This window comes from Lutjanus erythropterus, chromosome 8, assembly GCF_056507025.1.
Source record: "Lutjanus erythropterus isolate fLutEry1 chromosome 8, fLutEry1.hap2, whole genome shotgun sequence".
NCBI lineage: Eukaryota > Metazoa > Chordata > Actinopteri > Lutjaniformes > Lutjanidae > Lutjanus > Lutjanus erythropterus.
Window position 1 is genome coordinate 33,625,432 of NC_139324.1, and position 27,875 is coordinate 33,653,306.

The window sequence follows — 27,875 nt, forward strand, 5'->3', positions numbered from 1 at the left end:
TGTGTTTTGTGTCCTTTCTGCTAAAGTACTTGTGATAATAGTTAGTATGCAGGGTCAATCGTTCCCAAATTCAAAAGATGCAAAAATGCACCTCTAATTTGTAAGACAAAGACATTCTACGTGGATTTTTCCCTCCTTTGTGGATAAAGTTTTTTACATGTACTCCGGTCCATTTAAGTTGCTTTCCTGTAGGGCGATGTATAAACATTGGCTCAGCATCGTATGGCTCACCGCTACATTTGGGTACTTTGACCCAGTGCATGCTGGGAATAGGCTCCAGGCCCCATTTACCCTGAAAAAAATGTACCTAAAAAGAAAACACCCATAAATATCTGTTCTGTAGCAGTGAGAGGAAATTATGCAGGAATTATATTCTAAGTTGTTACAGTACAAGGACCTGAATCCTCCCTCCTGAATGTGGCTTTCGTGGACAAACATGTCCTGATGTCTTTGGAGAAACATCATTGTTCTCCTGTTTAGTTGGAGAAATGAGACTGAGTGTACACTCCTCTTGCTTTTGGAAACATTAGCACAAATATTTGTATGCATTTTAAGTATTGTGAACTACTGTGATTTTATTTCTTTGTCGTTGTCCTTGACCTGTGTCTGAAATTAATTTTTTTATCCACCTGGCAGTGCAATAAGGCTCATGCTGCAAAACCTGCAGCATGAGCCTTTTTCTCTGACGACATTTTGACATGTAATTAAAGCACAGGCGTAAATAATAGGCTTAATGATGGCTTAGTTCCAATTAGCTGCTTTGCTTTCAGCATCCTGGTATTGTGCATACTTGCTCTCTGTAACACTCACTGGGTTTTATTATAATAATCTGCTGTATATTTTAATTGTACTGTTCTGGTTGATCTGTGTGTTACTAAAAAATGATATAGCTGTGCAATACATTTGTTTTGTTTGAAGTTTTAAATCACATAAATTCAAGTTCAAACAGTTAAATAATACAAGTTGTGTTGATTTCAAAATAAAAAAAAAAACTTAATAATGATAAAATAATTTTCACACACTCTATGTTTTCTAAATTCTAAGGAAACCTGGTTTGTCTTGAATTTGTCCTGTCTTGTGCTGCACTTAGACTCACTTCTACTCACTCAAGTACAAAAAAAATCCACGTATAAAAACAAACATAACCACCTTTAATGAATTTTGACCAGAATGGAGTCGGAGAAAAACCGCTGTGCAAATTTTTTTATTTAAATAAGCACGTCTGACTAAAACGCCAGAATTAACAGATCACAGACACACAAACAAAGAAAACACACATAAAATAATACTCCATGTCAGAAACAGCAAACTAATTATAATACATCTTTACATTCAAACACTCTTCGACAGTTATGATCCTTCTGGTATACAGATAATTATTCCTCACACACACACACACACACACACACACACACACACACACACACACACACACACACACACACACACACACACACACCTCACAAACACCAATACTTAAGATGCACACACACTCTCTCTTACTCTCACTCACACAAACATTCACACTTAAAGCCACAGGTTTAACCCTCTTCAGTCTGTCAGTGTGTCTGTATGAGATGTCTGTTATGCTACATGTCGAGGACGTGGATATACAGGGAATAAATAACATCAGTCGTTCCTCAGTTTCTTTTGGCGTTAAACTGCACTCTGTGCCTCCTACAGTGGTTTGTTATCGTCTTGTTCCCTCAACACTTCATTCTCAGACTGATATTTAAGAAGATTATTCTCAAATCACAGCAGTGGGACGCACATTTTCAGATTTCAGCACTTTAAAGGACCATTTCAATGTTTTTGCATGCTGTAGTCCATCCATTCTTGAGAGTTGGGACAAAACTATCTTCAGTTATGCTGGAAAAATATAAACAATCAAACTGTCAGCTATTAAGTTGACAAAATCTTACATCTTTTTTCATTTCACAGCATAGTTGTAGTGAGCAGCCATTTTGCTTTTAAAGTTGCGAGTAGTTCCCTTCCTAGTAATCAAAATACACATTTTGAAACCATAATTCTTATTTAGCTTTGATTTTAAAAGGCTACAGAGTTGATATGTTATGGCTGAGACACATCTGATACCAATATTATTAAATGAATTAGTCAAAAAACAGAAAATTTACCAGTGCTTAAGCAGAATTCCTGCTTTTTTTTTAAAACCAGGAAGTGAGACAGGGGTCCTTAGGGTAAAGATAGAAGTGTGTATGCCTGATTAAATTATGTGTTAATAAAAAATCTGAGTTGACAGAACTCTAGGAGTTTAAAGGGCCAACATTTCCATTAAAAAAAGATATTTTAAAACAAAAAATATTTTTTATACCTATGTTATCAGTGAGTATTGTTAGTTTTAGATTTTGAAGGGTTTTAAAACATTTTAAAATTGTTTATAATTCTTGTTTGGCATTTTCTGGCAGAGCATCAAACCAAAATATTTCATAAACTACAAATGTTTCATATTTATAAATCCTTAAAGAATAAATTTTCACCAAAACTTGGAATTAGAGTGTTGGTATTAATAATTTTTTCTTTCTTTTGGTAGGACACGATTTGCTCCAGTTCTCAAGAATTAGTCTTTTTGCTGCACATCACATACACTTTACATTACTGACATGTTTTTTTAATGTAACTCAAATGTGTTTTTCCTAAGTTTCTGACAGCCGATAATTCACTTTTATTTCTGCGAGTGAACACAGTGAACATCGAATCTGCTTTTATTTATCCTTGTGCATTAATGCAGGCTACAGTCAGCACTGCCTTACCAGGCAGCAACAACATAACTGGCAGATGTGATGTTTACCGTCACGGATTAACTACCTCGAGCTCGTGTCAAGCGTCTGCAAATTGTTTTTCAACACGAAGCAAACGAGAATCAGCGGCTGCCTGGAAGGCTGGAAAAACACATTAGGGAGTCTTTAACGTAACAGCAGCGATGTGATGTGTGAGCTGAAGTAAATGAGCTAAAACATGCACTGAAATGGTCACACAGGAAACATTTTACTTGCAAAAAATGTGCGATTTTCATAGCATGCACACACACACACACACACACACACACACACACACACACACACACACACACACATTTACATAGTTAGTGTGCAGTGCTGACGGTAGATGGGGGCTCAAAACAGAGCGGCTCACACAAACCATCATGACACATCACAACTGTCAGCATGAGATGGTAAGTTTCTCTGTGTGTGTGTGTGCGTTCAGGGTGGGGCAGTTAGAAGTAGTCTCTTCTTCGTGAGTCGTCACTGATGAAGGAGGGGTTCCACTGGGCGGGGTAGATGCACGAGTGGCGAGAGCCCGGCAGGCCCGTGAACGGGTACAGGCCGTTTCTCTCCAGGTCGGAGTTACGTAACGCGGGCTGAGGGAAAGACAGAAAGAGAAAATGTATTATTTAATATTACATACTCAAATTTTTCTGGTGCATTGGCAGATTCATTCCTTGTTGTGGTCGGTCTTGGTCTTGGTGTTACAAGACAACAGTGCTTTTTCCCTTTGCACATAGTTTTTAACTCCTGCCTCCCTGATGTTGGACACAAAGTTTGCATCTAGCCTTCTTTTCGCAGCCAACCAGGCTTTATATTCACAGAAGGATTGTCGAGCCAGCCCCAAGAAAAGTTACCCACTGCGACCAGTCCAAACTCCTGTGCTGAAATCTGGATGACGTTCACTGTCAAACAAGTAAGCTTATCAGTGCTAGCTACACTCATATTATGTTCCCTTAACATATTATTCTTTAGGCTCTTGTATAAATAAGAACCTAAAATTGGTTTTAAAAGTTAGACAATTTAATTTTGTCTGGTGTCTGCGCATCACGTTTTAGAAATTCTGAATTTTGCATTTTAGAAAGCAGAATTGGGGCAATAGCCTGGAAACAAAAGTACTTTCCATACTTTCTTTTTTCCATACTTTCATACAGACCTGGGAAAAAACAAAATCTATGTAGGGAACCCTGACCCCAAGATCAATAATCCACATTATACCTCCAGCATAGTGCTATTTACACAGCTAGATTATTTAGGTGCGAGGTACTGACCATAGAAATAGTTCTTACATTAAACTGCTCATAACAAGGTCTGTGTATCATCTTGAGCAACTGGATCATAATTTTAAGAAAGAGACGTTGCTTTTGAGTTTTTCAAATGTATTTTTTGGCGAGTACCACAAGCTACTCCCATTTGAAGAAGGGCACATATTTCTACAGCTGATATCTCCAAAACTCAGCAACTCAGAGTTCAGATGGATAAACAGCACTACAGGTAAGAGGAAAAATATGTTTTTAATTTTGATTTTGAACAGCATCTTCTTGTCTAACGTAGTGATTTGTCAGTTGTTTTGAAACGCATGAAATAAAGCCCCGAGTTGAACAATGAAGACAAACAAACTGATTTCTTTGTATCGAATCGTGTGTCCTTACAGAGTAGTAAATGTCGGTCATCTGCAGCAGGTTCTTGGTGCTGCCGTTCTCTTGCATCTCGATGGTCTCCCTGCCCCACTCCATGGATATGCGGTTATTTTTGGGGAAGTCTGCGTACGGGGACATCTGCAGGTCTCCACTCTTGAAGATGATCTTGTTGATGTCATTCTTGTCTTTCCTTGGGTATCAAACATTGGAAAAAAGTTAAACTTTTACCACAGCTCATCAAACCACTGAAAGATTTAAATAATTTGGGTGAACTAAACCTTGAAGTTACTCTTTAATATTCTGCCAACAGATAATTATTATATTGTTCTATAGTCTAGGACAGAGTCTGAGACCAAACCAACATGGAACCAATAACCACTAATGCTGTTAACATCACTTTCATCTAATATCGGTAAGCAAGATCTGACTGAGAGCAGCCTTACTTGCAACAGGTGACGATGAGAGCGATGATGAGGATGAGGAGCAGAGCGCCCCCTGCAGGTGACACCACGACTGCAATCAGCTTGTAAACTGTAACATCAAATAACAATAATATTAAAAACTTGAACAACATATGTCAAGATCACAAAAGCAAATTTGTGACTTTAGTTCACAAAAGATATCGTCTCTATTATATTTTGCCCGCAGACTTACAGTTTCCACAGTTGAATCCTCCAAATCCAAACATGCACCTGAAACGTACAAACAGAATCTGCAGTGAGACTGTGGCCTGAAATCTTTCAGTGTATTAGGATTCATCCTGCGAGGAGAAAAGATCTGAACTTACGGGACGCAGGTGCCGTTTTCCAGTTTGTATCCATCCCCACATTCTGAAACGAGAACAGAAAATGTCCAGTTACAGTTTGATGTAAAGATCTTGAAAGCCAGTACTGATTTGATTAATGGAAAATTCAGTGTCTTTAATGTCAATGAATTCCAGGTGTAATTTGGAAGAATCTACTTTTTCCACGGTAGCTTGTTTTTTATCAGCTAACTTGGTTGTCATAATCACCTGGTTTTAAGTGTTAACCATAATGAAATATTGGTATTGGTACGGGTATCGTAATTTTTTAAATGATTCCGAGCCCTTATCATTATAGAGTGCTGCAGGGATGTCCTGTCAACAGTTTTATAGATGTTTCTTTACAGTGGTGGCCTATGGGGTGGATGCTTTTAAGGCTGGTGGGGAATTTTTGCTATTACTTTGCTGCCAGTGGCCACTGGAAAAAAACTGGTGGCAGGGCTGAGCTGCAAAGCCCTTCCTAGTCTCTGGCTAATATGCAAACTCATTTCCAGGTTTTAGGACTCGTGCTTAGGATTCCTGCAGCACTCTGCTGTTTTTAGTTGTTCAAAAAAAAAATAAAATAAAACCCACATGCACTCACAGTAAGCAATCGAATGAATCTGCAAAATCCTCGTGTCTAAAATGACAAACACACTTACCTAAGCAGGACAGGTCGTCAGGGTTGTGTTTGTAGTACCCTGGGAGACACTGGCATTGAGCTGTGCCGCTGTTATCTGTGCAGGTGGAGCGCTCTGTGTCACACTGAGTCTTCTGGGCCACACACAGACTTTCCACTGCAACACAGTGCGGACACAGTTAGCCTTGACTATACAGGAATCTGATCATGACTTTGACAACATTAGTAGTTTGACATAAATTTGCTTCTGTATATGTGAGCTCACAATCCTCTTGTCTGTGTCACATGGAAGCTGTATAATGAAGTTTTTGAGTGATGTACTGATGTAGCTGTGTAGTATTGTCCCAAATGCATCATGGTACCTTTTCTGAGGGAGTTATTTATAGCTAAATTGTGCCCTCTAGCGGCTGCAAATGTAATCACTGCCCTCAATCACATTTGAATTAGTAAAACTGCATTAAATTGAAGATAATAATGTTCGTTGTGGTTACCAGCTTTACATTTACCGTGATAGGTGAGCTGGTGGTGCAGGACCATGTGGCAGTGGGCCAATGAGGAGCTGCAGTTGCTGAGAGTCATCTGGATGTTGTTGTAGACCTCAGCACTCGTCACGTCAGTGGAGATGGAAAACATGTTGACAGCTGAGATACGAACCCCGTCCTCTTCTCTGTGAAAAGAGACATCAGGGATCAGCACGGAGGTCTACAATGAAAAAATGTCCATGTTGCATCATTTAGTCTCAAACATGCTGCAGTCTTGACACATTAAAATTCAGCCACTTACTTCTTACTCAGCAGTGAGCGGCTATAACCTTGGAGGACGGACAACGAAGCATTGAGCTGAGGTGAAGACAAGAAGAGAGTGGGTATCAGATGTAATACACAAAGAGCCTGATGGAGATTTTCTCAGGAATGAGACCGCACGGTGAATAATCTTTACCAGCTGGATGATCTCTCTCTGGATCTCGTACAGGGTGGTGTTCTTGAAGACAACAGGGTCATGGGGCTGCTTGTTGATACTGAAAGTCCCCAGAAACGTCTTTGCTAAGGAGAGGGAAAAAAATACTCTTGTTGATTAAAAAGGAGCCTTTGAAAAATAACTTTGACTAGAGAATCATTATACACTTAGACTAAGTTGTATCAACAAAGATTAATTTTGATTAATTCTAATTAGATTTTATTTAAACACAGTTTAAAATGTGTAAATCCCAACTTAAAATTACTTGCACAATTAAAAACTAATCTCCTTCCAAAAAAAGCCAAGTTTAGTGACATAAACCAAAATTAAATAGTTATATCAACATGGAGATGCTTGTTTACCCAACCTAAAATAAATAAATTAATTATTAAATTATCAAAAAATATGAGTGTTGTCACGACGCACTAAGTAAGTATTCATTTCTGGAATGTTACATTGTGTGCTAGCTAGCTAAAAACAACAGCACCAACAAAAAAAGTTATATTGTTTCCTAGCTAGCTAACAAGTTAACAAAACATTACATTGTCAGCTAGCTAGCTAAAAACAAACAAAAAAAAAGATTTATATTGTCTGCTAACTAGCTAAAACCAGCAACCAAACATAACCCTTATATTTGTTGCTACCTATATAAAAAAGAGAAAATTGTTTGCCAGCTAGCTAAAAACAAATAAACCCCTATATACTGTCTGCCAAATAGCTAAAAACAACAAAAAACTTGTTTTCTATCTATATTTTAAAAAAAAAGGTTGCTAACTAGCTAAGAAGTTAACAAAACATTACACTGTTTGGTAGCTAGCTGAAAGCAAAGAAACCTCTTTATATTGTCCAATAGTTAGCTAAAAGGTTCTTATTTAGTTATTTTGTGTTCTAGCTACCTAAAGAGTTAACACAACAGTATATTGTTTGCTAGCTAGCTAAAAGGTTTGTGTAAAGTTATATTGTTTTGCTAGCTATCTAAAAAAGAAGTTGTTCGCTAAAAAACTAAAAAGTTAACAAAATGTTACATTGTTTGCTAGCAGTTGGTTAGCCTAGTTAGCCTACTCATGATGCCTCAGCAGAGAAGTATTTTGCTCAATCTCTGGTTAAAGCTTCTCAGTTGTAAGTTTAAAGTTAATACTGGATCACAGTTTAAACTGGAGTTTTGGTGCAACAGAATTCTAGAGATCTTGCATAAGAGGAAAACTAAACTGAGGTTTAAAGGGAGGTTTAAAAGTTTAAAAGGTTTAAAAAGTCATTTGAAAGATTGGTGCAACATAGTTTAAAGTTAAATCATGATTTAATGGGTGTTAAAAATGAAACCTTGTTGGTGGAACCAAGGCTTTGTCTTTGTATATTTCATCACCGTTGATTGAATTATTGTTTTATGGTTGTTACATATTAAAGGGGTTTTACCTCTGGTGCAGGTGCGTCCATCCTCCAGGTCGAAGCCGAGCGGACATTCACAGCTGAAGGAGCCTCGTGTGTTCACACACCTGGACCCAGCGGGGCAGGGGTCCTTCTTACACTCATCCACATCTGGACACATGCAGGTGTTACAATATTATATTCACAGAGGTTCTTCACTAAATCCATAAACCTGAATATTAAATCAAACAGAAAAAGGAGAATCTCACCGTGGTTGCAGGTCGGTCCGGTCCACGCCTGCTGACAGCGGCAGGTGTACTGATGCCCTTTGTCGCTCACACACATCCCTCCGTTCATACAAGGGTTTGACACACACGGGTTTCCTGGAGTTCAGAGAAGAGAGCAGGCATTTTACCACAAAACAGAAGAAACACTGTGATCACAGTGATTTCTATTTCTACTCTATTCTCTCTAGCAACAAAATCATTGATTTTAAGCACATTGCACATAAGAGGAACTTGTGCATCACTTGGAAATTCATTAACCACAAGGTACCACCTTATTATATCGATATTCTATAAATATATACCTTATTAAGCTATACTAAGGCTGATGTCTACTATTTTGTATTGATACTTTAATTTATTTTACTTTTTTACTTTTTACTGATATATCTCATTTTACTTATGTTACTGTTAACTGTATGGCATGCATTTACTGATGTCTTGTTACAGTAAGTAAAAAAGTGTATTAACTAGCATGAACACCAATAGTCACCACAGCTAAAACAGAGTAACAAGATGTTGTGGAAACTGCACGTTGTCAGTTAAAGTGAAGAGAGAGTGTAAACCACTGACTTGGTGGAGGTGGTGCTGGTGGTGGTGCCTTGGAGGACATGACGTCGGTGGGTGTTGTCGTCACCACCGGCTGTGTAGTTTCTCTGTCCGTCTGTTTCCCGGTGGTCTGCAGAGCCTCCGTGCTCTTGGTCGGGGTGCTGTGGGTGTAGGTGGTGGTGATGTGCTGGCTAAGAGTTGTAGTGATTCCCAGAGTGCCCGTGCTCGTTTCTATCTGCAGGGTGGTGGCGTCTGTGGGGTTCGCCATGCTGGTCGAGGGCCCCCGGGTCTGGCTGGATGACGCACGGTGAGTTGCCGCAGTGGTCTGCAGGGCCACGGTGGAGGCTGCGGTGGAGGGAACAGCGTATGGGGTGGTGGGCTCGGTGGGTGATTCTGGAGCAGAGCCGCTGCTGGTGGTGCTTCTGAACCTGGGGGGTGAGGTTACAGGTGGGGGAGATGTAGTGGTAGTGGTAGTGGTGGTGGTGGAGGTGGTGGTAGAGGTGGAGGCAGTGGCTTTGAAAGTGTTTTCCTCTGTCATATGAGGTCTGTAAAAGAGACAAGGAATCGATCAAGACTGACAAGAATGGAAAAGAACCATTTTCATCTTTATAGCACTGGCTGATGCACCTCAGGACTGTGCTGATCACTCAACATAAAGGGTGATAAAAAGTCAGCAGGGGGCAGCAGAGCCCCTGTTAATCTCCCAGAAACTTTTCTTTAATTTTTAGACTCTCAGGAAAGCTTGAGGGAATTTCTTCAGTTTTGGCACAAACTGCTACTTGGATTCAAGGACAGACCTGATCAGATTTTGGTGGTTAAAGGTAAAGGTCACCCTGACGCATGGCCATAACTCAAGATTTCATATGCTAAGTATGAGCAAATGGATGTAATGATTAAGTGATAACATTTTATATGTAAAAGGTTAAAAGTCAGCTTCACTGACGTCATAATGTTCAGCTCTTTATAAGTCCAATTTTTGAAAAACCTTGAAAAAAAACTATCAATAAAACCTACATATAACCTCCGAAATGGTATTTTAACACACCGTTTGAATCCTAACAATTATTGTGCAGTATTGCAGTGGCAAATATTGCAATTTTGCTTAATTTTTATGAATAACAGCATTAAAGATAAATCTTACTCCTTGCTGTTGTGCTTGTACAACAACCAAATATCTTTCATTGAACCACTGCTCTTTTATTCATTTTTTAAAATAATTTATTAATCATTAATTAAGTACAAAGTTAATAAATAATAACAGGTACCTTTGTGTGACCGTGACAGGTGTGGTGGTGAGGAAGACCTCGGTCACTCGTACTGGAGTGTCTGTTAGAGAGTCGTCCAGTTCAGACGTGCTGCTGCTGACTGCAGGGGGTCCTGTGGTCAGACCCAGGCCCACGCTGTGCTCACTGGTGTGGGATGAAACCCCCTCAGTTCCCTCCTGGTCCTGAGTGCTGGAGCTGTGGACTCCAGTGGACGACTTGGTGGAGGTCCCAACACTCGATCCCGACCCCTGGTCCGTCCCTGAGACATTTGTAGGATCTCCTGCAGGCGAGGTGATGGGAGGCGTGGAGGAAACGGACGCTTCAGATAGGTCGGTGCTGGGCTCCGTCACGCTGAGAGGTGGTGTGGAATCGGAGGTGTCCTCTGATGATGTCGAGGGGTGATGATGCTGCTGAGTGGCGTCGGGTTGTCCGTTGAAACTCTGGGTTCCTCTGGACTCCCTAGGACTCTCTGAAAACATCCCCTTGAAGGAGCTGGTCATGTGCTCGTCTGTTGTGTCTCCGCTGTCAGTGCTGGTGGACGGAGCACTGCGGGTGTAGTCCTCAGTCTCTGTAGCCCCCCAGGTGGAGGGGTGCTGATGGGAGTCGCCTGTAAAGAGAGAGAAGGTGCTGTTGTTGGAGGAGGAGGTGACAGACAGCAGGGTCCTCTCCCCAGCCCGGGTGATGGTGGTGGAGGTGTAGGTGCTGTCGGTGTGGACGGCTGAGGACGAAACATCTCCCTGTCTGAGGGTGGAGTCTGGACTGTCCTGCGGCAGTCTGGCCTCCTCCGTGAACATCGAGCTAACCTCCCAGGACACAGCGGGGGAGGCGGCTGGCACCTGATTTGTGTTAACCTCGTCCTTCCAGCCCATGCTGCTGCTACTGCTACTGCTGCTGGTGCTGGTGCTGCTGCCACTGGTGCTGCTGCCACTGGTGCTGCTGCTGCCACTGGTGCCACTGCTGGTGCTGCTGCTGCCATTGGTGCCGCTGGTGCTGCTGCCGCTAGTGCTGCTGCTGCTGCTGCTGCTACCGCTGGTGCTGCTGCCGCTGAACCTAGTGCCGCTGCTGCCGCTGGTGCTGCTGCCGCTGGTGCTGCTGCCACTGGTGCTGCTGCTGCTGGTGCTGCTGCCGCTGGTGCTGCTGCTGCCACTGGTGCTGCTGCTGCCACTGGTGCCACCGCTGGTGCTGCTGCTGCCATTGGTGCCGCTGGTGCTGCTGCCGCTGGTGCTGGTGCTGCTGGTGCTGCTGCTACCGCTGGTGCTGCTGCTGCTGGTGCTGCTGCTACCGCTGGTGCTGCTGCTACCGCTGGTGTTGCTGCCGCTGGTGCTGCTGCCGCTAGTGCCGCTGGTGCCGCTGGTGCCGCTGCTGCCGCTGGTGCTGCTGCCGCTGGTGCTGGTGCCGCTGGTGCTGCTGCCGCTAGTGCTGCTGCTGCCACTGGTGCTGCTGGTGCTGGTGCCGCTGGTGCTGCTGCCGCTGCTGGCCTCGGTCGTGGCTACAACAAGGGTGGAGGAGAGGGGCTCCGTAGACAGACTTGTGGCTTCTAGAGAGCTGCTGCTGGTTTCTGTGAAGGTTTGTGTCTGCTCAGTGTCTGTGGAGAAAGAAAAAATAAATATCATCAAGTTTGTCCGATTGCTCACATTCTTAAAATATTCTGAGGCCTCTTAATTTTTGTTTCACAGTATTGTTGTTTTTTGTGATATGAATTAACACTATCATTTAAAAGTTGTTCAGTCAACACTTCTTTAAAGGTGATGATTCTCAGTTTTGTATCACTGTTAATTGAATACTGTTGATTTTGCTGGTTCCAGCATGTAAAATTAAATGTGAAGATTTGCTTTTCATTAGTGATAGTAAATGTAGTCTTTGAGTTTTGAACTGTTGGTTGGACAAAATAAGCAAGAAGACATCACTTTGGGCTCTGAAAAACTGTGATGAGCATTTTTCACACTAAAATCAAAGATGTATACTTTAACTCTTATGAAGTGCTATTTATCCATCTAGATTGTTTTGGTGTGACATGCCAAGTTTTTTAGACATCGACCTTAGTAATGTTTAACTTCTACTACTACTACTACTTTTTCTTTCTGCCCAACTACACTCATCATCCGTTTCACCACGCAAGCTAGCTCACTGCTAACATTACAGCTCAGCAAAGGGTGCCATTAATGTTTACATCCTGTGTTGTCACAAGTGCAAGCCTCTTGTCCATGAGTATATGCAAGCTTCTTCTGCACGGTTGGACGGTGCAGTTTGGTAGAGAGGAAATAAACAGTTGCTTTGAGCACCAAAAGCAAAGAGAGCCATCTGGTTCCATTATAGTCAAGATTTGACTTTAGTGTCTCTGTAATGAGATGAGAGGCATTTTTGATAGTTTGTACCAAACAAACATGCTTTGTGAAGAACATAATTTTTAGTCCAAGAGCACTACAGTATTTTGTTATAATGCTGCTTATCATTTCACATGCAATTATTCATGCATTTTCCCTTCTTAATGCCTAGACTGACATTCAGTCCTTCAAACAATAAACCTTCTCAACACTGTTCATTATATTGGTGTTTCCAGCTTTGTAAGCTTACTTCAAATTACACTGTGCATTATGCAGCTGACATCCAGCTGTGGCCACCAGAGGGCGCTCATCAGGCTTTATCTGGCCTGTGCACACTGCAAACTGAGAGGAAGATGCTGTCAGAAGTACTGTTGCTCTCTGCAGAGGCAATGATTTTGGGTGGAGAACAATTGGCAGCCGGGTTTGTCTACTCTAACAAAGGCATGAGGTCCTAAATATGGCGGTGACTGTCTCCGCTGGGAATCAGCCATTTCCTTCCTAAAGCTGAGCGAGCACAAGGCACTGGCAGAACACTGTCACCATGGATCTGGGTGTGTTTTCATGTTCACTGTCTGTGGAGAGGGTTTTTTTTTAGCCTGGCTCAAAATTGTTGTTAAGTCATAAAAACACCCAAACATTCCCAGAAGTGAAGTGTCAAAAAAGAATGCTGCTGCAGACGAGGGAGGGCTGTTTTATGGCTGTTTTTTAGAAGTTTGCCTCTGACAGTAGCGACAGACGAGAACCACGCGTAGAGAGCGAGAAGGATGACGAGTAAACAAAGGTCGTGAGCTGATATCAACCTGCAACAGGTTCTCGATTTCTCCTCAGTCATGGACGTCTTACAAGAACATATACCATGGACCCCCTCATGTATGTCTCTTTGAATAATATGACGTAGCTGATTGTTTTTAATACTTATTAGTTATGTGAAAGAACAACATGAGTGCAATGTATTAGATTAGATTAGAACATGCATTAAAAAAAGAGCTGCAATGATGAAGTTTAAGAAAATTAACTGGCAAATGTTTTATTAATTGATTTCAGTAATTTTCCAAGCAAATATGTAAAAAAAAAAAAATGCAGGTTTCAACTTCTTAAACATAAAGATTTGTTGCTTTTCTTTGTCATTCATGATAGTAAATAAAGAGTTTTTGGGTTTTGGACGGTTGATTGAACAAAAGAAGACATCATTTTGGGCTCTGGGCAATTGTGATGAACATTTATCCCATTTTTTTTACATTTTATTGACTTAATGATAGTTATTTGCAGCCCTAATTAAAAATATTTGCACCATGTAGAGAAAGCTGGTTTCCACCTTTAATGGTTGATGTGTGATTGACTGGATGGAGGAAGATTTATATACATAATAAGAGTTATAAACTGTTAGATTAGAATGTAACCTATCAGCTATTTTAGATTAAAAATGTAAAACACTAGTTTAACTATGACGCCCTTTGTAAAAAAGTGTGAATAAAGCTATATTGTCAGCATCAAAACTAAGTTTTATGGTGAACATTTTACTAATCCTGCAGACAAAGGGGTAACATTTGCATTCATTTGGAGTCATCTTGACTAATATAAGTCCAATATTTACTCTTCTTTTATTTCCAGGGGCCGTTATGTTCATCAGCTAGCTGCTAACTTTGTTTTACTGTCTTTTGATGCTGGTCAGGTATTGTACAGTGGGTTTATTAGAGCTTTATTGCTCCCTTGCTGTCTGTCTGTTATGTCCTCTGCCTGCTGCAGCTGCGAGGGATGCCACGAGCGCTGCGAGACTGAATCAAAGTCGTGTAAAGCTGCAGGCCGTAAAGTCAAAACAATGAGCCGAAAGACGGTAAAATGCACCACGGAGCCGAGGGGAACAGCAGAGTTGGGTGGTAAATTCCTTGTAACATTACACACTGTTGTTCCAGCCTGTAAAACTGTTATTTCCTTGCCACACACTGATGCAAATATACATTTTCAGTAATTATCTTAACTGCAATGATAAAATAAACCCATGTCAAGTAAAAATACGGATTCTTCAGTTCAGGGAAAGGGTTAGCAAAAAAAGTATTTTTCTTATAAGGAATTTGGGTCTATTATATAGGGTGGAAAACAGACTTATTTTAGAATATGTCACTATTATTACTACTTTAATGTGCTTTATGTATCAGTTTTTCTGGATTATGAATGAATAAAATATTGAAATATTAATAAGACAAGTTTTTGATATTTATTTAAAGGTAAATTAATTGTTAGATTAAGCAACTAACTGAAAAAATAATATTAAATTAGTCATTAGGTGCAGCCCTGTAGATGAGTGCATCTTTAAATAACACAGTGAGCATCAACAGAGCTGAATAGAAGTGTTAGAATAACACAAGTATGTGAGAAAAACACCCAGCTGGGCACCAAGAGTGTGTGAGGTCCCTCTCTGACCTCGAGGTTTTCTCTCTGCCCGTCACTGATGCTGTTCTGTCTGACAGCCTGCAATCTGGCCGCGCTCCAGAAGCCCAGGACTGGAGCAACAGCGGTCCGCTGAGGACGAGCGTCGGAGCTGGACGTCGTCCTGACAGCCAAAACACAGCGACCGGCAGCCACCATCCAAAAACCAATGGAGGGGAGAGTTCAACTCCAGAACAGGCCGTCCACCGGGAGTCTGTGGGAGAACTGGGCCACTCGACCCCGTTTCTCTGTCTCACTTCCTCTGCATGTGTCTCTCTCATTATTTCATTTTCTCTCTCTCTCTCTCTCTCTCTCTCTGGATCCAGTCCGGGCAGCAGAACTCAGACAGGAACGTGGTGTTGGCAACAAGTGGTGGACACTCCCAGATTCTCTGCTGTTTATCTCTCAACTGTTAACGCGGTGTCAGTGTCGTCTTTTCACATCTGCTGCGCTTCATTCAGAAACTCTGTGGCCTCCATGTTAACTCGGCCAAGTGCAGAATGTTATAAACACATTAATTACACACCTAGAAATAAAGGTGCTAACTATAACCATAAAAGGTTCTTGTCCCCATAAGAGAACCCTTTTTTGGATCCTGTTTTATAAAGAGAGGGTTTCAAAGGGTTCTACCTAGAAGCTAGCATAAAGGGTTATACCAAGAACCATCTGTGCAAGGTTTCACCCAGAACCCCCTATGAGAGGTTCCACAGAGAACCCTTCTATGGTGCAGTAGTTCGACCCAGAACCCTCTCTGGGGGTTTTATCCGGAACCTTCCCATCTTCTGAGAGTGCTATCAAGAACCCACCAAGGGGATTCTATTGAGAACCTTTTATATTTCAAGTCTTTTACCTAGTGTTATTCCACAGAGAGCCTAATTATATTCCAAGGATTCTACCTAGAACCCATGCAACCATACCCATAATGTATGGCTTTTATCAAGAACACATCCTGGTGATTCTAGCAAGAACCATTTTATATTCTAAGGGTTTTATGTAGAAAAATCTCAGGGGGTTCTACCAAGAACGTTTTTATCTTTTACACACTGAGAGGGGTCCTTTTATATACCAAGGGTTTTATCTAGAACCCACTGAGGGGATTCTAACAAGAACCTTTTATATTCCAAAGGTTGTTTATAGAACACACTTAAGGGGGTTCTATGGACAGCCTAATTATATTCCAAAGGTTCTATATAGAACCCATCCAAGGGATTCTGCCGAAAACCTTTTTATATTCTATGGGTTTTTATCAAGAACACATCCAGGGGGTTCCACCAAGAACCCTTTCATATTCCACAGGTTTTATCTAGAACACACTAAGGGGGGTCTACCAAGAACCCTTTCCTATTATGGTTCAAAAAATGTATGAAAGAGTTCTTCAGTGATTTCAACAATCCTTGAAGAACACTTTCCACTACAAAGGGTTCTTTGGATCAAAAGGGTTCTTAATGGAACCCTGGAACTTGCAAAGACCCCTTGACAAACCCTTTCTTTAACAAACTGTTCTTCAGAAGCAGACGGCTCTGGGCAGAGCCTCGGCCCTTCAGGAAGAACCTTGAATCATGGACGGTGGTGTGACGTAGCAGTGATGTGAATGTGACGGTCCAACAGGTCAAACAGGTGATTTGTTGCCGTGGACTTTTTGTCTTCACTCGGTGACCAGATGTTGAACTGCGTGTGAGACTCAAAGCTCCGTCTGTGGTTTGTCACCCGCTGACTGTGACTTGAAAACCTGGTCTGTGACAGGAAAGGTGAATCTGGTTGACGTCAGGGTGAGGAAAGTGATTCATTTCCACTTTATCATAACTATTCTTTGCCTTTGAGCAGAAGCATCTGACCCCCACATTTGTTTCTGTGGAATTAAACTGGGCAGCTCCCAGGATAAATGAGTCAAGAATGACTTAAACCAAACCAAAATCTCACGGGACAAAAATTTAAAAAATCTTCACAACGTCTGGTGTTAAGTTTGCGCTGACATTTCTTTAACCGGGATCTCAGAGCATACTTTTTCTAAACTTTATGTACAAAAGCAGTATATTTTAGGTTAACTTTGTGTTTAGTCAATTAACTGAATACTGCCCGCCTCACACTAACCTCCAAGCAATAAACTACAGTGGCTGTGAAAAACTTGACAGGACCTATCTAGAGCCAGCGACTGGTTTGTCCGTTCTGGGCTACTGTAGAAACATGGCGGTGCAACATGGCAGCCTCCATGAAAGAGGACCCGCTGCCCTCTGTAGATTTAAATGGCTCATTATAAGGTAACAAAAAAACACAACGATTCTTATTTTCAGGTGATTATACACTAATGAAAACATAATTATGGACACTAGATCTTGAAATGCAATATAACTGATAATGTATTCTAAAAATCACAACAGAGAGAGACAAATGTATGTATGTATGTGTGTATGTATGTGGAGAATTTCATGTTTATCTTGTTGCCATGGAGACCTTGTTATATTGTCATATATTTTGTGACTTTTCAGGACAACAGTATGTTTTCTTTGCAAATAGTACAGCAGTGATGATGGTAATATTATGTCAATGATAAGTAGAGCTGCACAATTAATCAGTTTTTTGAACAAGTAAAACTGTATGAGAAAACAGGATTATAATGAGGTATTGTTGTGTTGCATAGATGATCTAACCTAAAAGTCTTGTTCTCCAGATGAAACAAAACGTGTGTGTTGGTTACAGACCTCAATAAATATCACATAATCATGATTATTATTGTTTTCTTTTTCAGTAAACATGAAAACTGTAATGCAAAACTTATTATTTCCACTAAGTGTACTGCATATTGCAATTTCAATCAAAATAATCGCAATATCACTTTTTTTTTTTTTTTTTTTTTTACCAAATTGTGCAACCCTAATATTAAGAGTAAGATCTGCCTTCAGTTGCACAAGACTTGTATCTAGGTTAGAATATAAAGAGGCAGGTCTGTAGATCTGAGCAGCAAAACTGTATTAAAGGTCTAGTGCTCTCTGTTTGGCCATTATCACATATTTCACGGTAACTTGCTGATGTTTGCATTATGAACCTTGACATCAAACGTACTCTCAGAACTTAAATCTTCTCTCAGAGAACTGTTTTGCATCCAGCACATTAGCACTGCATCTAAACTCTCTACTTAAGGGATAAAATCATTAACTAGATCACCGCTGGCTCTCTGACAAAGACACTCTCCTACAGTTTTCTCTTCAACTGCTTTGAGTCAATACCCGAACAGCGTAGGTGTGACTGTGGTTTCTACCTCCAATGACAAATGTTTTGTTCCTATAGCGTGGCGGTGATTTATATTGGTCCTTGTGCACAGGGGAAAGTTCTGGAGATGTGAAGTGAAGTGAAAAGCTGCACGTGGTTCAGATGCGGTTTCCCTCAGCCTCGTACAAGAAATGCACAAAATAGACGAGCTGCAGGTTCTTTCCTAGGAACAACATATCTGTTAACTCAAAACCCCACAATCCCTCTCCGGTATACCTGCTTCTTTTCATGTTTAAATTCTGGTTTATGATTCATGTATTTATGACAACAATGCAGGATGCTTTTCACTTTATGAGTTCATCAGTGGACTTTACTGAACTCTACTTGTCTCACATGCTGCACATGTGATAAGATGCTCTAACCAACACTGCTTTCTATGAAAAGCAGTGGTTTGACTGCAGGCGTCCATACACCTTATCGGCACCTGTATGAGCATGGAAACAACAACAACAACAACAACAACAACAACAACAACAACACCTCAGCTCAATCTCAAACAGGAAACTCGCAAAAGTTTAAGTGTGAGTTAAGTCTGCATGTGTTTGTTTGTTCAGTGGAAAAGGTCTGCGAGTTTGAAGTGGTGGTCAAATTGGTGGTTAAAGAGTCTGATGATGGGTTTACCTTCCTCTTTATCAGATCCACAGATGTGGTCATTCTGTCTGAGTCTTGGAAACACTTCATATACTGAAGTGGGACTGAAATGATTCATCGATTGACTGTTGGTTCCAGGTAGGATTGTGGTGATATTTTTTGCATGAAAAAAATGAAATGAAATGTTGATATCATGTTAATAATACACATATGACACTTTCACTCTTTTATCCATTAAGTATAAATGCCCTTTTTGTACGCTTTTTTACAGATATGGTTACAGACTCTCTGTCCACCTCCCTACACTCTATTATTTACTCTGTTATAGTATTCTGAGTAGAAATGGCACTGATCCGGCCTAATATTGATGCATTTTTTTCATTGTATCAGACTCATGTGACCGATCAACATCATGTGAGTCTGATAAAACGCTACACTTTCCAAATTCCAGCTTTACTGGCAACCTCAGTCATGGTTAAAACAAAAAAACAGCACAAAAATGACAATCACCGACAAAAATCACCACACGAACGCTAACAAAAAATGATATTTGCATTTTGGAAAATAAAATAGCAAACTTAACATAGTCTTAGCAGTGCATCATGGGAAATGAGGGCATCTCTCAGCACTATCTGCAGCACATGTGAATGTCACAAGCCATAATCCTACAGAGCTTCACAACACTACTACTATATAATAATAATAATAATAATAATAATAATAATAATGATAATAATGATAATGAGAGCTGTGGTATTGGTATAGCATCGGTATCGGCAGATATCCAAATTCAGGTATCAGAGTCAGATAGGAACTGATGTCTTGATGAAATTCGATTTTTCAATTTATTTATTTATTTTGCACTGACGACTACGCCGTTGATAGATGACTGATTCTTGATTTGTAAATGTCAACAGATTATTGGTTTTATGCCCTGACAACTGTCATTTACATTTTCAGATCCTTTAAAAAGATAGTCTCTGTGGTATAAAAAAAAAATACAGTGATTCTGCCTTTGATTCTGATTATGCTGAAAGCTAATTTAGTTCCATTTTCAATTTCACATGTATGTATATACATTTTTTATAGCACCATTGAAATTATAGTTACAAAGTGCTTCACAACTGAAAAATATAAACAGTATAGAATGAAATAACCATGAAATAACAGAAAATATATAGAAATATCGGCTGATATACTGATATCGGATTTTTTTTTACTTCCAAATATTGGCATCAGTCCTAATATTCCAGGATCAGGATCGGCTGGGCTCTGCTGCTGAGATCTGAACTGTTGGTCAAAGGAATAAAACTGTTTGAATATGTCAGCTTAGGCTTTGGGAACTATTTCCAATCATTTATAGAGCAAAAGGGTCAATCAATCAAGAAAATCTATAATGAAAAGAAGCACTTCAAGCAAGAAGAGCAATGCACTTGTTTCAGGACACTGTCTCGGATGCACTTAAATGTGGCAGAGCAGCTCAAGAAATTTAATTATAGTTAGATTTTACATCCACAATAAGTAGCTACTCCATAATAAGAGAGCCTCACTTTGAATATATAAAGCTGTAATTAAGAGATTACCGATTTTCTACACAAAATGCTGGTATATTTACTGGATTTCTGTTGTATCCTCCAGCTATAGCTCACTTCAGTGGGATGGAAATGAGAAGTAGCATTAACGGAGCCTTTACTTTGCAGGGTAAAGAAATGCTCATGCTGGATAATGAGTTTAAAATCAGCCAAGTGAAATAAAAAGTTTTAGTTCTGGTTGCAGGCCTCGGTGACAGAGATCTTACCGTAGTTTGCAGCAGCAGTAGCAGCAGTGTGTGTTTCTGCAGAGTGTGTGAGCAGGATGTTCCTCTGTGATGGTGATAAACTCTCGCTGGAGTATGAAGTTGAAGTTGCATTGTTTTCCATGTCGCTGAGTTCATCTGTGGCGCTCGAGGGATAAAATCCTGCCGTTACAGGATCCGTGCTGTTGTTACTGGGGGTCCCTCCTGCCCCGAGGGGCCCCGGCAGAGCCAGCAGGAGCACCGACACACACAACCCGAGGACGTGATTCAAAAACCACGTTTCCATGATTTTCAAGACCCCAAAGACGGGCGCCGATAGTTTCCGTGAAGTCGAGTGGAGGCCGGGGAGTCTCCCGGGGACACCATGGGAGGAGAGCTCCGGCTTGTGAGTGAAGTTTCTGAAGAATTGAATAAATCCTGGTGGAGGTTCGGTGGTGGTGGAGAAGGAGGAGGAGGTCCGCTGCTCGGACGGCGGGGAGCGGAAGATATCAGAGCCGAGAGAGGAGGCAGCAGCCTGTTATCACAGAGCGGAGGAGCCCGGGCTCCTCCTCCACACACACACACACACACACACACACACACACACACACACACACACACACACACTCACACACACACACACACACACACACCAGCTATGGTGGTTTTCACTCTGTCCCCCTGGCTGCCTTTGCTGCCTTCAGGTGTTGACGGAAGTCCAGCAGTCAAAAATGGTAATGTTCCTTTTCAGCCAAGATAGAAATTAAAATAGATTAGGGACTGGGCTGAACAAACCTTTTTAAATCATAAGTTAACATTAAATGATGTTGCACCAAACTTTTAAACTAGTTTAAAGTTTAACTTTTTTTAAAACTCTAAACTGGGATTAAATTAAATTCTGTGATCCAGCATTAACTTTAAACTTCGACGTGAGCTGCCTTAACTTTTAAAATTGCTGGATTTTGTAGGCCAGTTGGGCAAAATAATTATCTGCTGAGCTATCATGAGAAAGCTAATTAGGCTAGCCAACTATTTAGCTAGCTAGTAAACAGTTTGTTTTGTTAACTTTTAAACTAGCAAACAATATAACTTTTCCTTTTTTTCAGCTAGCTAGCCAATAATATTCATTTTACCTGTACTTTTTAGGTAGCTAGCAAACAATACAACTTCTTTTTTTCCTAGTATTTAGATAGCTGGTATATATAACTGTTTAAACTTTTTAGGTAGCAAACAATATTACTTTTTTCTGCTTTGTAGATAGTTGGTAAACAATGTAACTGTTTTAACTTTTTAGCTAGCAAATAACATTTTTATTTTCTAGCTAGCTTGCAAACAATATTACTTACTTTTTTCTACTTTGTAGATAGTTGGTAAACAATATAACTGTTTTAATGTTTTAGCTAGCTAGCAAACAATATTACTTCTACGCATTGTTTTCTTTTCCATGTTGACATTACAGCCATACATACACAAGACTTGTCTTTATGGTATGAAGCTAAATGTCACTTTACCTTTTTTATTAGAAAAAATCTGGCAATCACAAGGACACAATCACAGCTTAGTACTGGTAGCCAATTTACTAGGTGGAAGAGTCTTGAGAAAATAAAGCTACTTCTACTTCTAAGCTAGCAAACAAACAATGCAATCGATTAAACTCTGTTTAACTGGCTTTCCTAGACAAAGATTAGTTTTAAATTGTGCAACAGAGCTCTGCTTAATTGTAATTCTGGATTTACTCATTTTAAACCTTAATCCTTGTTGGTGCAACACAATCGTAATTTAAGTTTAGATTTATATCTGTTGGACCAAAAGTTTAAATTCCACAGTGTTTAAAATGGCTGCCTTTTTGAGACAAATTGAGAAAAATTATCAAGTTCCTCGAAGAAAGTTAAGGGACAGACTGAACATGATGTGTATGATGTGTCTCTGTCTTCCACTTCAGGGAGCTGCTGATTTATCTTGAGCATTACTTGGTTATTTCCCCACCAACCCCCCAAAAAGAAAAAAAAAATCAATAATTTGATATAAAATATTTATCTGTCATACAGAAATAACAGGCCTTAGAATGCTGTAAATGCCCAATCAGAATCGAGTATTTAACAAAGCCCTGTAATAAATGAAATATAGCATTAATAAATAAATATATTTTCATTGGTGTACATATAAAGATGCATGTCAAAATTATGACATTACTCCTCCTTATGACCTGTCCTACTGGCACATTGTAAAACCATAATTTTAATCCTCTGAGTCAATACGTGTGCAAGCATTTTTAATTTGTAGCAAGGTATGCATGATGATATCAGCACGTCATTGGTACTGGCTGATAAAGACTTTCAAATGAAATACTGATTTCGGTTTGAAGTGGAAATTTGTGATGATATGCCACACTGATAAGATGGTGCTTTTTTATGTGCATGCAGTATGTCTGCAGTGTGTAAATTTTTTGAAGTGTCTGAAATAAATAGTTTTACATTTTAACATTTATTTCTACACTGTGGGAAAGTACAGAGTCTGAGTGCTTCTTCCACCACTGCAAAAAGCACAAATATTTTTATTTTATTTTTATTGACACTCCTGACATTTTAGCATCATCCTTAAACTAAGATGCATTTATGAAAGGTTATAAACTGTGCAGGGTCTCAATCTTCGACCAAACCCTCCACAGGTTTTGACCAGCAGTTCCACTACACTATCTGAGGCTCACACCTTTCTCAGTGCTGACTCATCTAGAGACGAGCTGATGATGAAGAAACAAGATAACAGCATCTTTACGGATTATCATGCACCTGTTGCAACTAAAATGCTGAGAGGAAGTGGTTTTCACAGCATTGCTGTTGAGCTGCTAGAACAGCAACTCGCGCATCCAGTTCACCCGAATCACGTGACCTTTTTGTGTTATAAAACAAATCAAATACTGTCTACACATCACTTCTTATTCCTCCTATACCTTTCAGTTGATCTGTTGTTGTTGCTCATACATTTATATCTCAATAAGAAATGTTTTCTTACCAAGAGCTGGATCTTTGTGACAACAGGATGCTGTGATTTTTATCAGTAGAGTTACTCACATTCCATTTAAACATGTCTAATAGCACATTGTGGTTTCAATTTGAGCTTGTATTTTTAAATTCAACATCTTTTAAAAGTCTTCTGCAGTGCCTCTTAATACTTATAGACTGATCTGATGGTTGTGCCATAATTAAAAGTTACATCTTTTCTTGTTTGAAAACAACAGTCTCTTTGGAGTAAATCTGCAAGAATTCACCTGTGAAATACCACACCAATTCCAAAAAAGTTGGGATAATGTGTAAAATATAAATAAAAACAGAATGTAATATTTGCAAATAATTTTTTATCTTGTATCCAATGTAATAGAGTGCAACGGCAAGATAATTCATATTCAAACTGATAAACCTGATTGTTTTTTGTAAATAGAAACTCATTCTGAATTTAGTGCCTGCAAAACTTGGGACAGGGGCAACAAAAGACTAAGAAAGTTGTAAAATGCTGAAAAACAGGTTAATTGGTAACAGATGATCATGACTGAGTATTAAAGGGTCATTCAAGAGCAGGGATGGGTGTGAATAACTATGTGGGTGAATAGTCCAACAGTTTAAGAATAACACATCTTAACACAAAGTATAAGAATTTAAAAGATGCAGAAAATCCAGATAAATCTTAGCACACACGGCTGAAAACCAGACCTTTGACCCCTCAGGCATCACTGAATTAAATGCCCACATAATTATATAAAGGATACTACAGAGGCTTCTGAAAAACTTTGGAAAACTCTCAGTAAACAGTTTGTCACATCTGCAAATACAAGTTAAGACTCTACAATGCAAAGTGAAAGCCATATATCAACAACATCCAGAAATTTAGACAACTTTTCTGGGCCCGAGCTCATCTGATAAGGACTGAAGCAAAGTGGTCCGATGAGTCCACATTTGAAACTGTTTTTGGAAATTGTGGACGTCGTGACCACCGGCCTAAAGAGGAAAAGGACCATCTAGGACCATCTGCCTCAAAAGACAGTATCTGTGATGGTATGAGGGTGGGTCAGCGCCCATGGCATCATGGGAAACTGTCTCATCTGTGAAGGCCCCATTAATGCTGAAAAGCACATACAGGTTTTGGAGCAAACTTCAACAATTAGTGGAACTTGTTGCTGGCATCACATTCAAAATGAGTGTACATTTACAAAAAATAGTGAAGTTTGAGCAGTACATATCTTGTCTTTGTACTGTATTCAAATTAATATAGGTTGAAAGGTTTTTGCAAATAATTGCATTTTTGTTTTTATTTGCCTTTTACACAACTTTTTTGGAGCTGGGCTTGTATGACTGCCAACTAGGAAAAGATAATTATATAATAGGAAACATTTTTCATTGAACAATGAACTGTAAACATGCAGAAGGGAACAAACGTTTTAATTAAATCTTTGTGTCACATTCACACAGCACATTTAAACTACATAAGCACCATGGTGGCCAGACTTCTTGGAAGCGACCCAGCAGTACAGTAATCTGATAACAAAAACTTTTAACAGTTTTAAAGATTGTGATAGTTCAGTCAAAGTTAAAGCCATTAAGTATATTGACATATTATACATTATATATATTGACATGATATATTAACTGTTTTCTTTTTATTTCATTTTACCTTTATGGAAGAAAATCTCCAGCTACCTCCAGTCCACTCTTGTTCTCTCACACAGCAGCTCTAGAAGACACTCAGATTCAGGAATAATAATCTGAGCCACTGAACGTCTCTCTTAAATACAACATGTGTGCAGAACGTGGCCCGCATGGCAACACGGGACACGGTTTGAGGCAGAAAATGTGGTTTCAGGCTGACAGCTTTGACATGTAACTGAGGCAGTGTTTAAGTCGGTCAGTGGAGCGGCGGTTGCACCATCTTGTCGGTCCTGATGAATGAGGAGTGGTGATGGCGGTGACGAGAGGCGAAGTCAGCGTTTTCCTCCGTCAGCTGCTTGGTTTTCACTCTGACGGCGGACAGAGACGGTGTGACAATGATCTCATCCCGAGGAGATCCTTTCCTCCTGAAACACAGGGAAACAGTACGGAGAAACTAAAAAAAAATCATACAAGAATTTAATAGAATCAACTCATCTTTTCTCAGAACACAAGGCTTTTGACTTGAAATGAGTTGAATGAATGTACTCATTAAATTAAGTTTCTAAGGAAACACAACCAGCATATTAGCTGACTTCCCAGCATGCATTGTTTGAGAAATACCAGAGCTGGAACAAAGCAGCTCCAGCAGGAGAAACTGCAGCTGTAAGTTCTTTGTGTGAAATGAAGAACTGACTTTTCAAACCCAGAAGTGGGAAACAACTAAGTACAAATACTTTGTTACTCTACATATAGAGTTTTTAGATATCTGTGCTTTGAATATTTAATTTTCTGACAAATTTTTTGCTTACTCCCTACATTTGAACACAAATATCTGTAATTTCTACTCCCCCTTCATTTTCAACATAGGCTTGCTACTTTAGTTTTAATGCGTTTGAAGGGAATTATTGGTTATTTTTTAGTTTGCATCATTTTTTCCAAATATCAAGATCAATTTCACCCTAAATGTGTGAGACAATAACCTGTAGAAAAGATGATTCCTTGGTGTATCCATCAGTCCACATCTCATACAACAGACGTAATTAGATGAAAACTAAGACGTAACAAGTAGCAACATGAAAATGATGTAAAATACGTAATGAGATGAAAACAATATAACAAGATGTGATAAGACAAAAATGACATTAAAGACATAAGACAAATGTCCTTCGCAGGGTGACTTTTTGCTTTTAGACTTCTCAGAGCTTGTACTTTTTCAATTTTTCTTGAGTAAAGAAGTCGAATCAGTACTTTTACCAGTCTTTTTTACACAAGTATCTGTACTTCTACTAGAATAATGCTTTTACCATTTCTGTGAAAAAGTAAAAGTAAATCAAATTTGTTTGTAATGTTTGTCAATGTGACTGAAGACTTCTTGGTTCAACTTATTATCTTAAGCTTATTGACACGTTTTCTTGAATACAACTGAAATAATATCAAGTTTATTTGACTAGAAAAATTCCTTTTGAATCATTACAAAATTACCTAAATTTGTCTTTTCAAATAGAGTTAACTTAAAATTTCAAGGCAAGTTAAAACAGCTAGTTTATATTTAAAGTGCTAGGTGACACTTTAATTGAAAAAAAAAAGAATACTTACGGATAAAATTATTAATTATTACATTTCTTATTATTTAACATTGTTTGACTTCTATACAAGAACAAGAATAATAGATTATGGCAGGTATGAACAATAACTTAAGTTTCAGTCTGTGGTGGACACTATTTGGGGTCAATAATATCTAAATCTCTTTTTTATCCGTCACTCACTCGTTCTTACAAATCAAGTACTGACTGATCATTTTGTACCATAACGATAAAAAATACCTGCAAATGCTATTCAGTGTTGATTTGAGCCACGTGAAGAAGCTGAATCGAGCTGCAATACCTGAAAATAAATCAAAACACAAACTGTTATTTGAAGAAAGGAGCTCAATTAGTTAATTAGTTTAAATATTAGCAGCAGAAACAAATGCAATAATAATAACATATTTAAGTTTATTATGGAGATCCGTATTTGAAGTCCAAAAGAAGTGTAATAGCAGAGTGGGAGAAACACACAGCACTGCATCAACCACCTGTGAGACAAGTGTGTAACACTTGCAGAGCTTGTGCTCAGAAATGTTGTGAGTCAGACCGCTCAGGCTCGCTGTAATGTGGTGAGTTTAATGCACAGATGCTGCCTGTCCCATCCAGCTATTCTAGAAATGCTAAGCCGCAACAGCTGCCAGGCTGCCTCAGCAACAAGACCGCAAGTGAAACTCCCAGAAATGTGCCTGAGTGGATTACCAGGTCACATAGCGACTGAACATGGGGCGACCAAATCTAAAAACGTAAACTGCAAATCAGCAGGTCTCTCGTTTAACAGAATGGGATCGTGTAAATGATCCAAGGATACAAAACACAAACATACAGGAATCATGCTTCAGGTTCGATAAGTGCGTTTGCACTAGCATCAAAAAGAAACGACTGGATCAAAAGTATGTGTGGCATACTTTTAGGTTTATCACTGAAGTTCAGATAAAATCAAACCACACTCACACTCAGATTATCAGAGGAAATATGGATGAGGTCACAACAGTAGGCCAACAT

The 27,875-nt window shown here is 39.6% G+C and overlaps 2 protein-coding genes across 2 annotated transcripts in view; both read right to left on the bottom strand.

Annotated features, from left to right (window-relative positions):
- Nucleotides 1-2,348: 2,348 nt before the first annotated feature.
- On the bottom strand, nucleotides 2,349-21,149 carry heg1 (heart development protein with EGF-like domains 1). The gene is made up of 15 exons (XM_084725350.1): nucleotides 20,672-21,149; nucleotides 11,664-11,849; nucleotides 10,265-11,306; nucleotides 9,024-9,544; nucleotides 8,436-8,549; nucleotides 8,215-8,337; nucleotides 6,784-6,887; nucleotides 6,628-6,683; nucleotides 6,351-6,511; nucleotides 5,867-6,001; nucleotides 5,211-5,253; nucleotides 5,078-5,115; nucleotides 4,867-4,954; nucleotides 4,436-4,613; nucleotides 2,349-3,379 (listed from the first exon to the last, which is right to left on the bottom strand). Exons 1-15 carry the CDS (start codon nucleotides 20,952-20,954, stop codon nucleotides 3,236-3,238), a joined length of 3,216 nt encoding a protein of 1,071 aa, XP_084581476.1. The 5' UTR covers nucleotides 20,955-21,149; the 3' UTR covers nucleotides 2,349-3,235.
- A 3,892-nt stretch (nucleotides 21,150-25,041) lies between these two features.
- slc12a8 (solute carrier family 12 member 8) overlaps nucleotides 25,042-27,875 on the bottom strand; it is a 30,218-nt gene continuing 27,384 nt past the window's right edge. Inside the window, exons 13-14 of the mRNA XM_084725353.1 lie at nucleotides 27,111-27,171; nucleotides 25,042-25,712 (exon numbers count right to left, since the gene is read on the bottom strand). Of these exons, the coding sequence (XP_084581479.1) occupies nucleotides 25,544-25,712; nucleotides 27,111-27,171 (230 nt within the window). The 3' untranslated portion in view covers nucleotides 25,042-25,543. The remainder of the gene's footprint in view (nucleotides 25,713-27,110; nucleotides 27,172-27,875) is intronic.

Bases quoted from the DNA above. Each gene is read 5' to 3' on its own strand.
- heg1 (XM_084725350.1), bottom strand. From the start codon at position 20,954: ATGGAAACGTGGTTTTTGAATCACGTCCTCGGGTTGTGTGTGTCGGTG. The intron at 6,684-6,783 runs GTAAAGATTATT...TCTTCACCTCAG, and splicing joins AGAGAGAGATCATCCAGCTG to CTCAATGCTTCGTTGTCCGT. The intron at 4,614-4,866 runs GTAAGGCTGCTC...TTGATACCCAAG, and splicing joins CTCATCGTCACCTGTTGCAA to GAAAGACAAGAATGACATCA.